The sequence below is a fragment of the Papilio machaon genome, chromosome Z (assembly GCF_912999745.1).
Source record: "Papilio machaon chromosome Z, ilPapMach1.1, whole genome shotgun sequence".
NCBI lineage: Eukaryota > Metazoa > Arthropoda > Insecta > Lepidoptera > Papilionidae > Papilio > Papilio machaon.
The window spans coordinates 5,695,957-5,711,927 of NC_060016.1; the positions used below are offsets into that span (position 1 = coordinate 5,695,957).

At 37.3% G+C, this 15,971-nt stretch overlaps 1 protein-coding gene across 1 annotated transcript in view; it reads left to right on the forward strand.

Moving 5' to 3' along the window:
• LOC123723439 (F-actin-monooxygenase Mical-like) overlaps positions 1-15,971 on the forward strand; it is a 29,755-nt gene that overhangs the window by 7,093 nt on the left and 6,691 nt on the right. Inside the window, exons 3-21 of the mRNA XM_045685977.1 lie at positions 1,461-1,637; positions 1,950-2,117; positions 2,246-2,330; positions 2,794-2,981; positions 3,212-3,382; positions 4,020-4,217; positions 4,771-4,975; positions 5,637-5,813; positions 7,388-7,561; positions 7,927-8,063; positions 8,420-8,489; positions 8,751-10,030; positions 10,735-10,995; positions 11,433-11,564; positions 11,778-11,849; positions 13,913-14,070; positions 14,209-14,460; positions 14,643-14,824; positions 15,660-15,766. Of these exons, the coding sequence (XP_045541933.1) occupies positions 1,461-1,637; positions 1,950-2,117; positions 2,246-2,330; positions 2,794-2,981; positions 3,212-3,382; positions 4,020-4,217; positions 4,771-4,975; positions 5,637-5,813; positions 7,388-7,561; positions 7,927-8,063; positions 8,420-8,489; positions 8,751-10,030; positions 10,735-10,995; positions 11,433-11,564; positions 11,778-11,849; positions 13,913-14,070; positions 14,209-14,460; positions 14,643-14,824; positions 15,660-15,766 (4,194 nt within the window). The remainder of the gene's footprint in view (positions 1-1,460; positions 1,638-1,949; positions 2,118-2,245; positions 2,331-2,793; positions 2,982-3,211; positions 3,383-4,019; positions 4,218-4,770; positions 4,976-5,636; positions 5,814-7,387; positions 7,562-7,926; positions 8,064-8,419; positions 8,490-8,750; positions 10,031-10,734; positions 10,996-11,432; positions 11,565-11,777; positions 11,850-13,912; positions 14,071-14,208; positions 14,461-14,642; positions 14,825-15,659; positions 15,767-15,971) is intronic.

The window sequence follows — 15,971 nt, forward strand, 5'->3', positions numbered from 1 at the left end:
CTAATTGTTTCATGGTGACGTGATATTTATCAGTTGCGATAACGCTCTGGCCGATTGTTATTTTGTTAGGTGAACAGTTTGACTTTAAATTTATTTGCTGTTGCTTACTATTTATAAAGCTTGCGTATTTTAAATAAGGTGTCGACGTAGTGGTGAGGAGCCGGCAGATGAGGATTTTCTATCAATATCTTCTTATTATAGGCTCCCCAACAACTGGATGTAGATGTTTACGAATTTTTTGTAGGATCTTCTTGAGGTTAAACAATGTAAAAAAATGACAGACGGATAGATAACGAATTATTGCATTTTGAAATCTAGCATATAACCCTAAAGTAGAATTGATTGTTAATTGATTACATTGTGAGAATGATTTGGCTTTGTATACTATGCCATGCTGTCTGTGATTTACCCAAACTTTGCTTTTTAATCAATTTCCTTTTTTTACTGAGGCTAAGCGACGCTCTTGCAAATTATCTGCTTTATATTTCTGGGAACCTTTTGATTGATGTCAGATATCTTAGAAGTAAACTTAGTATAATGTCATAAGGCATGTTTAAGACTGATAGAAAGCCGTGAACTGTGCTGTGCTACCCCATGCAACATGGACGGTTTATTTTATTATTAGTTCTCTATTGCAATACAAATATTTTGTTACATCAAACGAGCAAGTATGTCATCTGATGTTTAAGTGATGACTTAAATGGACATAACAGAGGATTAAAGGAACAGTTCCTTTCTCCTCTTCTTCCTTTAAGTTCCTTGTTAGAAAACAGTGGGATGATTGGTCGTCCTCGGACGAAAATTGGCCCTTGAGCACAATAGTCTATTTCCTTAATGCCTGTCTTCTGTGGGGTCATAGTATTTACCGGTCAGACCGGCGCATTCTACAACTTGTGTTGTTGCTAGCTCTGGCTATAATCTATATATTTATCTGTACAATTATTAAAATTGGTGTGTCTGTATGTTTCTGCATTACTTATAACGAAATTACAAAGTACAAAATGTTTGTCGGACTATCTGCAACTCCGCGTATGTTTCATGTAATCTCCGGCTAATAAACGGCTTGACCGTTTTTGATGGGACTGATACAAGAAGGAAGGTTATGTGTGCGGGAGTAACTTAGGACACTTTTTTATTGGTATTATGCCCTGATAATATCGCGGGAAACTGCTAATCTATACATATAATAGTTCTTTCTATTTGTACTTTGTTATACTATAAGGGCTGTCATCATTTCATGTATTTCTAATTTATCATTATAATGTCCAAACAAGTATTCATAAAGATCTAATGTTGGAAGATCTTCAAGTGCCTTATTTCCTCTCACAATGGGATAAGTGGATAGCAATTGTGATCTCTATACGTATTTGGTCCAAGTCCGAGAGTTGCAATTTTGATTAGCTATGAAATATATAAATCAATGTTTAATTCATACATTTTATATGGTGTACATTGTGCAGGCGAAACTGGCAAATTCATGGAAGGCTCAAGCTCTGTTCAAGAAATTCGACCTCCGGGCGAACCACAAGGTGTACGGCAAAGGCAGGATATGCGCGCAGACCAAAGTTCTCATCATCGGCGCTGGGCCCTGCGGTTTAAGAGTGGCTATTGAGTGCCAACTTTTAGGAGCCAAAGTGGTAATATATCCAATATCTACTCCAACTCTACATTATTTCAGGATAGTTTGTATCGTTTCATTATATTATTATACATATTACATAAACCAACAGCCTATTTGATTATATTTTATAAGACTTATGGGTAAAATAATTAATAATTTGCATTATTTAACAAATGTGAAGGGAAAATACAGAAACTTGGTTATTGATACAGTTTTTTGTAGCGGTGGTCGATTTCCCACAGGCACGCACAGAGACAACTATTTTCTTGCAAGGGAGGGCTGACTGCTGACTCGGAGTTTTTCTCAAATTAAGTTTGTGCATTAACAGGTTGTTATTGAAAAGCGCGATCGTATATCACGTAATAATGTACTGCATTTGTGGCCGTTCGTCATACAAGATCTGCGAGCACTTGGTGCTAAGAAATTCTTCGGAAAATTTTGTGCCGGTTCAATAGACCACATCAGCATACGACAATTGCAGTGCATTCTTATGAAGGTATGTAAGATAGTTAAAAATTAGATCTTTTCTCTACATACTAACAAATATTTCTGTCAATATTCAAGAAAAACCTTATAATATGTGAAGTTTTTTCAATTATATATCAATGTTGTGTGGATTTTCAGGTAGCTTTGCTGCTTGGCGTAGAATTGCACGAAGGTGTCAGTTTCGAAGAGTTACTGGAGCCAACTGTCGGTCAGCATGGCGAAAGTAAGTTTTAAATAATAAAAAAATCATTTTAAAGAATCAAATTCCTGAACTATAAGTTTACAAGACAGGCGATATTAGACTGTGTGGTTGTTACCTATGTTGTAATGAGGGGTAGTTTCCCCTTTTGGCCAGTTCTTTTATTCAATAATCGCTGCCTCTTATTTAAAAATTGGTAACTCGACTAAAATTAACGAGCTGCAGATCAGGTCACGATTCACATGTGTTAAGCAGATCAGTGAACCGCAGCTCAATTTGTACCTGCATAGAGTTATGATTTGCGTTTCGAATTGTAACTCACCAGGCAGTTCGCGGCTCGTCGGCTCACATATTTATAGTACATCCCGATGAGTTGAAAGCCAATGTGGTTTAAGTCTATGTGACCTGAACTTTTGAACCGGTTCAGAGGTGATTTATACATGTCTGGTCTTAGTACGAGTATGTAGTTAAGTGGTGGGTTATGCAGGGCTGGGTTGGAGGGCGCGGGTATCGCCGGCAGAGCACCCAGTGTCGCAATACGAGTTCGATGCGCTGGTGGGTGCGGATGGCAAGCGTAACACGCTGCATGGCTTCAAGCGCAAGGAGTTCCGCGGCAAGCTGGCCATGGCGATCACCGCAAACTTCATCAATAGACACACCGAGCAAGAGGCATCGGTAAACAAAATTTACACTCACTATTCTTATTAAACTAAAAACTCTCAAATCTTTAGAGACAAGTGCACTTTGATTACACTAAATATCAGTCCGTAATCTCTGCCGAATTCTTTAGGCTACGTAAAAATCATCTTATTTCTAGTGTCCTAAGAACATAGTTTTATTACTAAGGCTACAAATTTTTACTTTTTATAGCAAGTGTTGTTACATTCACTATCTTATTCTTCCAGGTACCGGAAATAAGCGGGGTCGCCTTCATTTTCAATCAGAAATTTTTCAAAGAACTATTCGAAGTAACCGGGATCGACCTCGAGAACATTGTGTACTACAAAGACGACACACACTACTTCGTCATGACGGCGAAAAAACACAGTCTCTTGAATAAAGGAGTTTTATTAAATGTAAGTTAATAAAATAAGTTAAATACTTATTTAAAAGTTGTCTTTGCAAGCTGCTTTAAAGGGGTGCTTTTAAATTGTCTTTATCCGACTGACATCTGGCTGTTTTTGTCGGGCGGATGTAAGTTTTTTTTTATTCATGTGGGTATATATTTATTAAAATACAGACAAAATGGCGTTATTTCATAATTTGAGCTTCAATCAGTGGTGTGTTTTTTTTTTATTGGAACGAAGTTCCTTATCGCGCGTTGTGAAAGGGGGCTAGACGGAAAAAATTGTTACGAAAAGTTGTCACGACACTTTTTGCTACAGACGAATGAGCGCTACTTTACCATGGCAACGACGTGACTATATATAACGAAAATTCATACAAATAAAATGTACTTCTTATGAAGATTTAAGTTTTTTATTCATAGAATAAACATTGGTTCCTTCACTAATTGATAGAAAGGAACTTCGTTCCATCCGGGTGTCCCTTGACACCTCTCAAGTTTTTTTATTGTTGGGTTTAGTATTCATTGACTTCATACATGTCTTTGAATTCCTTCGCAGATAAAAATAAAATAAAATAAAAAAAGCAGATGTGTGCAATGTTAATGTTTATTCGAGATTTTCTTATTAACTGTTAAATTGATTTCAGGATTATGCTGAAGTATCTCGCTTGTTGAGCGTAGAGAACGTAGACCGCGGCGCTCTGATGCGATACGCACAGGAGGCTGCGCGCTTCTCTACCAATGGTTCGCTACCCCTCAAAGACTTCGCCCTCAACCACTACGGGGAGCCTGATGTAGCACTATTCGATTTCACCTCTATGTACGCTGCTGAGAATGCCAGTATTGTAAGTACAAATTTCAATTTAAAACATTAAATTTAAAGACACATTTGTTCCAATTTTTATTTACACACACATATATATGCATGCATCTAACTATCCAGCTGTCTAGTTCAAACTGACTGCAATCTCCTCCGCCACTAATTCTATTATCTCTGACATGTTAAAATATAGTCCCACAAGGATCTTATGACATTGAAAGGGAGCCACTTACAAGTTTTAAGGTTTAACAGTGAGTAAAAATTTTCTTAACTCTTCCGAAAGTCGTCCATGTTACAACTTCAAGGTACATTTGTTACTTACGACCTGAGTTCTCGTAGTAATTCTTTACCATTTAAATTTATATATCCAAAAACGTTACCAAAGTAACCTTCATGTAACAATAAAAAAATAATACATTGAAATTTTCAAAAAAGACAACAATAAACCGTGCAGCTACCGCTCCCTTATTGGTCAAAATATGACGCTATTAGTTCACATATATTCCAACTACCGTAAGACCCTTGTTTGACTTTTATAGCTCGTAATAAAAAAAGTGTTGAAACCTTTAAAATTTCAGGTGTACGAGCGTCAAGGGAAACGGCTCCTTTGCCAACTGGTAGGCGATAGTTTACTGGAGCCATTCTGGCCGACTGGTTCCGGCTGCGCCCGGGGTTTCCTGTCAGCGCTGGACGCAGCATGGGCCGTGCGCTCGTGGGGACAAATTCCAGCACCACATCCCTTGGAAGTGATAGCAGAGAGGGAATCAATATACCGACTTTTGGGTAACTTTACTATATTACACTTCTGGTAGTTAATTAAAACAAACCACCCGAAACAGTCAGTTAACTGAAAAGTTTTGGTTATTCGGTAAAGAATAAAAATCAATCGATCCCTCATACTTTAAAATTGATCCAGCCCCTTAGGTTCTAGGTTATTATAAAATATAGTCGCAAAAAAATTAAGTAGTAATAAGATTTATCCAAAGAAAAGTTAAAAACGCTCATCTTTTAAATATCCCTTTGGTCCATATAAATTTGTCTAAGAAAATGGAAACGTTATATTATAGTAACTAGCTGTCGCCCGCGACTCCGTCCGCGCGCAGTTAATAAGCTTATATGACACGTTACCATAGCAGCGCCATCTATTGATTACTTACTCAACCCAGTCGAAAGGTATAGACATCTGTTAGAATCATTTGGAGTTAACAGATAATTGTGACTGTCAAATAATAACAGACAAATAATTAGCAATAAATTAAAATTGCGACTATAATTTGAGATTTAAACTATCCTATCTCTCAAGTTGGATCGAACTGCACATGGTGTGCGAATTTTATTATAATCGGTTAAGTGGTTTAGGAGTCCATTGAGGACAAACATTGTGACACGAGATTTATATATATTAAGATATAGTAAATTGAATCAATTATTTGAAACGTTACAGCACAAACTACGCCTGAGAATTTACACCGAGATTTTGGTGCGTACACATTGGACCCCGGTACGAGATATCCCAACTTGAACAGAACCGCGGTGACACCACATCGTGTTACCTCGTTCTATGACTGTGATGAAGCTGTACAGTACGACGCCCCAATCGGCACCAGGAAGCGACGTCGCGGTGACTATTATTTTTATACAATAAGTGCGTTTTAGTTGTAGTGAATAATACAGTCAGGTCATAAGTTTTGTCACACAGTAAAAACTTTTCTTTTAGAATGCTGGCCACAAAAAAGTTTATTGAATTCGAATTTTGCATTGTTCATGGAAATAAAACTGTATACTTTTTAGAATTTTACTCATTTTTAAATATGGAGTGGACGCTTAAAGAAGACCGTGTTGCAGTTATTGCGTTGCATCGTTGCGGTTACGCGCCAGTTTAAATTTTTGACATACTGAAAAATTTGAATATAACCAAAAGATTCGTTTATCGTACCATCAAACGATACAATGAAGATTCTAGTGTAGACAGGTCGAGAAGTGGTCGCCCTCGGTCTGTTAGGACTCCAGCAGTGATAAAAGCTGTGAGGGCGCGAATTCAAAGAAATCCCAAAAGAAAGCAGAAACTGTTGGCCCTTCAGATGGGGTTAAGCGGAACCGCGGTGAAAAGGGTGTTAAATGAAGACTTGGGGCTTCGTGCATGTCGAAGAAAAACAGGACATCGTTTGAATGCTCGTCTAATGGACCTGAGACTGAAGAGATGCCGCGCTTTGTTCAAGCGGTACCCGGGAAAAAAATATCGGGAAATTCTATTTCGGATGAAAAAAATTTTACCGTAGAAGAGAGCTACAACAAACAAAATGATAAGGTGCACGCACACAGTAGTGAAGAAGCGAGCAACTGTATTCCGCGTGTCCAACGAGGTCATTTTCCATCCTCGCTCATGGTATAGTTGTGAGTTTCTTATTGGGGCTTAACAGAGGTACATTTTTGTGAGAAAGGTGTAAAAACGAATTCAGTTGTGTATCAAAATACAGTCCTGACGAACCCTGTGGAACCTGTTTCTCATACCATGTTCAATAACAGGCACTGGATATTCCAACAAGATTCGGCGCCAGCTCATAGAGCGAAGAGCACACAAGACTGGCTGGCGGCGCGTGAAATCGACTTCATTCGGCACGAAGACTGGCCCTCCTCCAGTCCAGATTTGAATCCAGTAGATTACAAGAAATGGCAACACTTGGAGGAAAAGGCGTGCTCAAAGCCTCATCTCAATTTGGAGTCACTCGAGACATCCTCGATTAAGGCAGCCGCCGATATTGACATGGACCTCGTTCGTGCTGCGATAGACAACTGGCCGCGCAGATTGAAGGCCTGTATTCAAAATCACGGAGGTCATTTTGAATAAACTTTAGTGTCATACGAATCTATGTTTTGTTAAGTTCATTTTGGTATATAAATGGTCACATAATGAATAAACTTGTTTAAATTATTTTATATTAAACACGCGACAGAATTTATGACCTGACTAGGTATATATTGGCTATGGCTATAGAAAAAAAAAATAGAAATGCCTTATGTGTTCTTCATGTAAAAAAATAATTTTGTCTTTAAAATCTAGCACTCTGATGTAATAAAGTTGAGGGAATATGAATCACAGATTTTTTTAATTTTTTTAATACACAAAATGTGTTAATGCTAATTCTTATTTAAAATTCATTATAAAAGTGTATTTAATGAATAATGATATTCCAGAAATGGATATATCGGAGGGGGCGTTGATATCGTGGGTGGGGTGTGCGGAGGGGGATCTCGCGAGCGCTGTGGGTGCGCAGGCGCTTGCAGATCTCGTACGTCGCTATCGGCCCGACCTAATGCCACCCAGCGCACCACCCAACGCCGTCTATCACATCTTACAACAAGAGTTTGGTAATCGAGACCTTTTTACTTACTATAAATAGTAGTTTTTATTACTTGATAAGGGCTAAATGAACAGTGAATCAACTATTGTTATCCGCAACACCAGAGTAACCGCAAATACGTTGCAATTGTATACGTTGATTGAATACTATATTCATATAAATATGAATAAAAATTAATGTTTATTCTTTGAGACTGATCACACAATTTTTTTTCTGTATTTGAAATTGTAAGATATGACCATCTTTTTACCAAATAGTCTCAAATTAATTTACGTATTATCTTAATATGTACAATTATTTTTTTACTTTTAATGTTTGTCAGTAAAAGTACTGTATTTGAATGTTTATTCAAGTGATATATATTTTCCGTAGGCATTACGCCGTTTTCAGCAACAGGTGCGGTGTACGAAGTGCCCGAAGCGAAACTACGCTCGTATTTGGCTCGTGTGTACCTCGTGTTCAAAGGCGAAGTGCCTCACATACAACACAAATATGATGTCTTTGAACAGGTCCTACAATACTGAGTTTTTTTTTAATTTCTTTAATAATTTGCATACAGTACAAGCATGAAAACAACAAAGTGATTTGTGTACCTATTACTATCCAAACAAATATGATTCAACTTTGTCACAGTTTATTTACGACTTTTATTTGAACAAAGAAAAAGTATTTCAACGTTCCTTATTGTCTTTTGTCTGTTTCTAAAAATCTCTTAGTTTATTTTTAGCCTATTTAATATTTGAATGTTTTTGTTGTTTATTGATTTTAACAAATAAGTATAATATATTTATTTATATCCTTTACCTAGACTTTGTGATACCTTTTAATCTCCCGCTAGTTTTAATAATGTCAGCTTTCTTTTTAGATCAAAAAAAGCCAACAGAAAGAGAAGCATGCCCGAAATACGACGGACCATTCGGTTTCTGTATATTCGAGTAAGTAGTGTAATTAATGGAAAATCGTATTTGCATTTTATGTCGTAGTAATTGTAGTTAATGACACGCCTTAGAAACTGATTACATCTTCAAAATGTTTGTCAAATACATCTTTTAGATCTTCCTCGATTATACAAATATTAGTTACTGTTATTTATCTCTTTTAACCTCAATTAGTATAAATAAATTAATCTAAAAAAAGTTGTGATTAAAAAAATTACATTGTTTCATATGTTTAATGCTTTTTTATTTCTCTAACAGATGCAGCCGATCTCGATAAATCTACCTTAAGCTCAAGAAAAAAACGCCGCTCCACACGTTCATCCCAAGTAAGTAACGATCCCGCAGAATATATTAGAAAAAAGATTGGCAAATTAGATCTTAACGACATCACACAATTAGCACGACTCATAGAAGGCCACGACGCTATATCCAACGAAATTGATCACTCTGAGAAACAAAAAGAGATACAGGAACAAATATTAGCATTATTCGAAACTGAAGATTCTGTAGATCCTAGAATGGTAAGAGATTCCCTATCCCAACTACTCCAAGGTAATACGAATACGCGAATAAAACAAAAGGGAATAAAACAAACCAATTTAAATGACTTTTTCCAAGAAAAAAAAGCTGAGTCAAAACCCTCAAAGCCGCGTCGAAAACTAAAAGGGTTAGCCAGCGACACTATTAAAGTACCTGACTTCTCAGACATTTTTAAAGATGATTCGGCAGACACTGACACGACTATTGTGAATGTAGAACAACCAAAGAGGAAAGACTTGATTCGGTCCTGTTCGACGGAAAATGAAAAGACTCAAAAGTGTACGCGATCTGCGTCCGTTGAAAGTCGCATACCCCAAGCGAGACGAATGTCGGAAATAATCGATCCTAATAGAAAGAGATATTCACCAAGTCCTGAAATACCTTTGTCGGGTCGCTCGAATTCCATTGGCAGTTTAGAAAGCTCATATAGTACAAAAAGAATAGCCGAAATTTTTGATGGCCGGAAAAATAGGCACACGCCTAGTCCAGACACTCGATCTGTTCGGTCAGGTTCGAGTGGTAACAAAGAGATGGCGCTGAGATTGCAAAGAATGACAGACATCATTGAAGGGAAACGTCGCGACACGCCGAGTCCCGATCGTACCAAAAGACTGGAGTCTATCGGCAACCCAGAGATGGCGCTCCGAAGACAAAAAGTTGCCGATCTCATTCAAGGTGTTAAGCCCAGAGAAGGTCCTGAACCGCCACAAAGACGAAACTCGGGCGATATGGCTTTTAGAATGCAAAGAGCATCTGATATGATTGAGAAGAGAAATGCACAAGCGAAAGTACCAAAAAGTGTTGGAAGAAGGAAAGCCGCTCGCGAAATAATGAAGCAGCGATTCGAAAAGAGTTTACAAATGTTAGCAGCGGAGCCGAGGCTCGACTTTGCTCCATCCGCAGATCTCGAACACGACTACGGTCTGCAACAGTACAGAGCCAGCGCGCCGCACTTCGACGAGCGCGTTAAGAAGCTAGAGAAACAGTTGCAACATTATGTGAGAAACGTGTGCCCTTGTGTGCCATTGTGTGCCATTGTGTGCTTGCATGATGACACTAACCACTACCTTTCTTTGTTCTATTTAAATGTCTCTTTTTAGAAAATACCTCAAATTTTTTTAAATAAATTTAACATTAACTTTTTGACGATATTACTCATATTAAGTTGCGGTAACTACTCAACATTTAAGTATGCCGATGTCAAATGATTTAAAATAACTTGCTTAAATATGGAATAAATTAAAATACATACATGTCGCAATACTTATTTTTCGAAGAAATGTTTATGCAATATACGAAGCCGAAATAACAGTCTACATTACATTGTATATACGTGTTATATAACTATTTGAACTTTCTAAAACAAAGTCAGTGTTTGCATGAGTTTAATTAATATTCAAATGATGATCAGAGAATTTTATTAATGTAAAAAACTTTAAAACTGCGAATAAAATGATAAAATACAATACAGATTTATCATTTTACTGTTATGTTGACATTTAAAAGAACTAGATGCACTTATAAATAAATAAAAGCTATGAAATTAACTAAATATTTGAAAGCACGATTAGAATTAACATGTTTGATATGTTTTTGTACTTGTTGTCAAAATAATACCTTATATTTCACCTCTTAACTGCAAGTAAGAAGGAGATTGAAAATTAATTGAATTTAAATAAAGCTTAGTATTTTAAATTTGTAGGAAGAGGGAAGAGTGGTGGGAGGAGGCAGAGCGGTCGGCGGAGGAGCTCACGTGGCGCGCTTGGCTGCGGAGCTCTCCCATGTCAACCCCTCCACTGCAACACCTAAAGCTTCCAAACCCAAAGATTTGATACGATCTGTTGGGAAAATAGAGAAAGACGATTGGAACGTTAAAGAAATTGAAAAAAAGATTATGGAAAACCGTCTCGGTAGACCAGAACCGAAAGCGGCTGAGAAAGTTCCGAAATGGGATAGAGAGGAAGTAAGTTTTACACTTTAATATTTCTATTATTTACTTCTTATGGCCGCCACACATGCTTCAAACAGTATAGTCATATTCAATAGAGTTTAGTCTACTAGACTGTTAGACAGACTAGATAATAGATTAGTCCATAATAATGATATCCCTATAGATTTATAACCTATAGATAACTAAACCGAAGCACAAAAGTGACGCCTCCAGTGACCGTTTACTGGGTTTAATTCCCTTTGTGTTGTCATTTACAATACAAAATTTCATTTCGAAAATCGACTCTACTATACGTCAAACTTGTATGAAACTATGGAGAGCTTTATCTATGAATTTCAATATTCCATTTTTTAAAGTCTTTTGAATACTGTTAATTCATCTTAAATTCAACCTAACACGAAACTATATTTGATGTGTCAGATTGCAAATATTTTGCATTTTTACAACAGTTTCTTAAACGCCAACGTCGCTTGAAGGAAGGTGAACAGTATGATGAGAAATGGGAAGATATTGATGAAACCATCAACAAATTTAACCAGAAAGTGAAAGATTCGGGTCGTCCGGAACAAGGAAACAAAAGGGTAAGTGTATTGAATATACAGTGTGTTTTAAATATTAATTTTTCTAATGATCCAAAGATCGTTGTTACGCATCATTTTGTTACACAATTTAACTTGTAATAGAGCCAGATGCTTATCTATACTTGATACATGCTGTTTACTCTTTTTTCCTTTAAATAATATAAAGATTTGGAATAGAAATTGTTCATACATATTTATTTTTCCTTTTCACAGGTTGCAAGCTTAGCAACAAAGTTTGTGAAAAAGGAGGAACCTGATACTGATAAAACCGAATCAAAAGATAAGGTTGGTTTAATAACAATGGAACTAAAACTTATACAAATATACATAATATCCGCGGCCTTTTGGCGGCTCAAAGTGAGCTGCGCCTTAACCAGTCTTGCTTTCACGCCAAAACTACTAAACCGATTTAAATGAAATTTGGTACACAGATAGTCTAGGAGCCTTAGGAAGGACATAGGCTACTTTTTAAAGCGAAAAAGGAGTTGAAAGTGGGGGTGAAAGTTTGTATGGAAGTATCGCATACTGTCGTTTATTGAACTGATTTAAATGAAATTCGGTACACAGATAGCCTAGAGCGTCAGAAAGTATGGTGAATTTCTGTTGTGTTCTCTGTGCTGTTCTGTTCTTTATTCTGTGCTCTGTTCTGTTCTGTTCTTTATTCTGTTCTGTTCTTAATTCTATTTTCTGTTCTTTATTCTATTCTCTGTTCTGTTCTCTCTTCTTTGTTCTGTTCTGTTCTTTGTTCTGTTCTGTTCTTTGATCTGTTCTATATTCCGTTCTTTGTTCTGTTCTGTTCTGTTCTTAATTCTATTCTCTGTTCTTTATTCTATTCTCTGTTCTGTTCTCTCTTCTTTGTTCTGTTCTTTGTCAAGTTTTGTTCTCTGTTCTGTTCTTTTATCTGTTCTACTCTTTTTTCTGTTCTATTCTCTGTTCTTTTCTGTTTTCTGTTCTTTTCTTTATTCTGTTCTGTTCTTAATTCTATTCTCTGTTCTGTTCTCTCTTCTTTGTTCTTTTCTGTTCGCTGTTCTGTTCTCTGTTCTGTTCTTTATTCTGTTCTCTTCTTAATTCTATTCTCTGTTCTTTATTCTATTCTCTGTTCTGTTCTCTCTTCTTTGTTCTGTTCTGTTCTTTGTTCTGTTATATATTCTGTTCTTTGTTCTGTTCTGTTCTTTGTTCTGTTATATATTCTGTTCTTTGTTCTGTTCTCTGTTCTGTTCTTGGTCAAGTTCTGCTCTTTGTTCTGTTCTTTGTTCTGTTCTGTTCTTATTCTGTTCTGTTCTTTGTTCTGTTCTGTTCTTTGTTCTGTTCTGTTCTTTGTCCTGTTCTGTTCTTTGTTCTGTTCTGTTCTTTGTTCTGTCCTGTTCTTTGTTCTGTTCTGTTCTTTGTTCTGTCCTGTTCTTTGTTCTGTTCTGTTCTTTGTTCTGTTCTATATTCCGTTCTTTGTTCTGTTCTATATTCCATTCTTTGTTCTGTTCTCTATTCTGTTCTCTGTTCTGTTCTCTGTTCTGTTCTTTTTTCTGTTCTATTCTTTATTCTGTTCTCTGTTCTTGTCTGTTCTCTGTTCTGTTCTTTATTCTGTTCTGTTCTTAATTCTATTCTCTGTTCTGTTCTGTCTTCTTTGTTCTTTTCTGTTCTCTGTTCTGTTCTTAATTCTATTCTCTGTTATTTATTCTATTCTCTGTTCTGTTCTTTGTTCTGTTCTGTTCTATATTCCGTTCTTTGTTCTGTTCTCTGTTCTGTTCTGTTTTTAATTCTATTCTCTGTTCTTTATTCTATTCTCTGTTCTGTTCTTAATTCTATTCTCTGTTCTTTATTCTATTTTCTGTTCTGTTCTTTTTTGTTCTATTCTTTATTCTGTTCTGTTCTTTTTTTTGTTCTATTCTTTATTCTGTTCTGTTCTCTGTTTTTTTTTGTTCTCTGTTCTGTTCTTAATTCTTTTCTCTGTTCTGTTCTCTCTTCTTTGTTCTGTTCTGTTCTCTGTTCTGTTCTCTGTTCTGTTCTCTGTTCTGTTCTCTGTTCTGTTCTTTATTCTGTTCTCTGTTCTGTTCTTTATTCTGTTCTCTGTTCTGTTCTGTTTTTGGTTCTGTTCTTTTTTCTGTTCTATTCTTTATTCTGTTCTGTTCTGTTCTGTTCTCTGTTTTGTTGTTTGTTTGAAGGTATATATGGAACGGCTCAACAGATGATGTCATTTTGTACAGAGTTAGAACATTGTATGAAAGAAGATATAAGCTTCTAATAAGTTTTTTTTTAATTCCGCGTGGAGGGAATGGCGGGCGACAAGTAGTCTATAGTTTTTGAAGTGCGTTTTATTGAAGTGAAATGTGAATAATTTTTGATGAATGTAGCAAAGCAAGCGCAGTTGGCGCGGTCCCTCAGCGCCGGGCATCCAGTGCGTGGCGTGCGGCAGACGTGTGTTCGCAGCAGAGGGCGTCGTCGCGGACGGGCTCCATCTGCACAGGTCCTGCTTCCGATGCGCGGTCTGCACCACCGTCTTGAGACCCGGGTAACAAAAATACAATAAAATGGATTTAGATAAAGCAGTGGTCAAATATACGATATAATTTTCAAGTGAACTTTGTTTCCTTTCAATGTCTTTGTAAACAACTTTTTGAATACCTCAAGCTTTGCATTATTATTTCAGAAATTACGCTATGGAGCGTTACGGCAATCGTTTAGTGTGTTTACGACACGCCGGAGTGACAGTTCCCGACACGGTGGGCGTAGCGGAGAGTACTAATATCTTGCAACCAAAGTCAAAGTCTCAAGCCGTCCTCTCTACTCCTGAACGAATCAGTCTCGAGCTATCAGACGGTGCTGCAAGAGAAATTGATGAAGACGAATGGACCGACAGGAACTGTCTTGCATCAGAAACATCTGCCGCCGGTGGGCTGAGGTATGTTATATAATTTAGTCTCTAGCAAACAGACAACACACAACTTATGTTCCGCAATCGCGTATCGAGACTGTGTGAAAGGATGCTGGAACGTAGTTACCTCATGTAATTTTCAACGGCACAAAAGAAAACGGTATGAATTAAATATTCTGAGATATGTTACACAATGTTTTATTTATCAGCGATGAAAAAGCTTCATCCGACGAATGGACGGACGTCGAGAGCGAAGGCGAAGACGAGGCGCGGGCGCTGCACTCCCCGAGGCCTTCGCGCGATCCTGTACATATCCACGATGCGGCTGATCTCGCCTTTTTCTCCTATCTATCGGACGATTCCTTTGGCTATGATGATAATTCTGATGAAGGTTAGTGTTTTCTTTGTTGTTGCCCGATTGAAAAGAGATTAATGTTTTTAGAGGGAACAGATGTACGTTCTAATGTGTCTGTAGTCTAAATGACTCGCCCATATCATAATGTATTATGTATTGAGTCAATTGTATGTAGAAATTACAATGTACGTTGCGAATTCGTAATTCAGTTCTTATTCTTGCCTTTTGTTTTTTGAAAATTTGTTCTGACTTATGTTTAGTTCCAAATACTAGTGGTCGTCGGAGACTTTATCAGTGCAGGATTAAAATCGATGTACTCGAGGGCAAAGATACATAATTTTTAAATATTGTTTTTCGTTATTAGCAACGCAGATAGGTACATTACGTATACGAAATAAGATTTTTTTCTCCATATTACATACAGACACATTATCTTACTTCTTACTTATATTATAAATGCGAATGTTTAGATGGATGGATGAATTAATGTTTGGTAAAAGGTATATCCTGAACTTCTTAACGTATCTCGATTAAATCTTATATATATAAAAGAAAGTCGTGTTAGTTACACTATTTATAACTCAAGATCGGTCGAACTGATTTAGCTGAAAATTTATGGGAAGGTAGCTCAGAACTAGGAGACGGACATAGGATTTTTTTTTACCTTGTGTGCATTTTTTTTCTTCCGCGCGGATGGAGTCGCGGGTAAAAGCTAGTTTATCATAAATGTAGAGCATAGTCTGGAAATTTCGGGGACGACAGCTAGTTTTAGTATGTATAGAGTATAGAGGAGCATACTAGGGTGGTTGTACGGTTGTGGGAAGGGCGAGAGTGATGAACGGCCCTCTAGTTTTGTGAGATGTGTTTGCAGGTGCGGAGTCATCTGGCAACGAGTCGTGTTCGCGCATGCGTGAGGCGCGGGAGGCTCGACGACGCGAAGTGCCGGCAGACAAGCGGCCGCCCACCGACAGCAGCGAGGTATCGCGCTGCGTAGTTGTCTAGCGCCGAGTAGACCGGGAGGTGCGCGCGCGACGCCTCCCGCACGCACCCGTCACCCCGATATTTGTCATCACGCTATATCACTTTTCTTATCTACTTTTCCCGTAGACGTCTCGCGTCTTAATACCCTAAAGTTAGCCAATAATTCAATAACATATTAAACTGTAATCATTATTATTGGCAA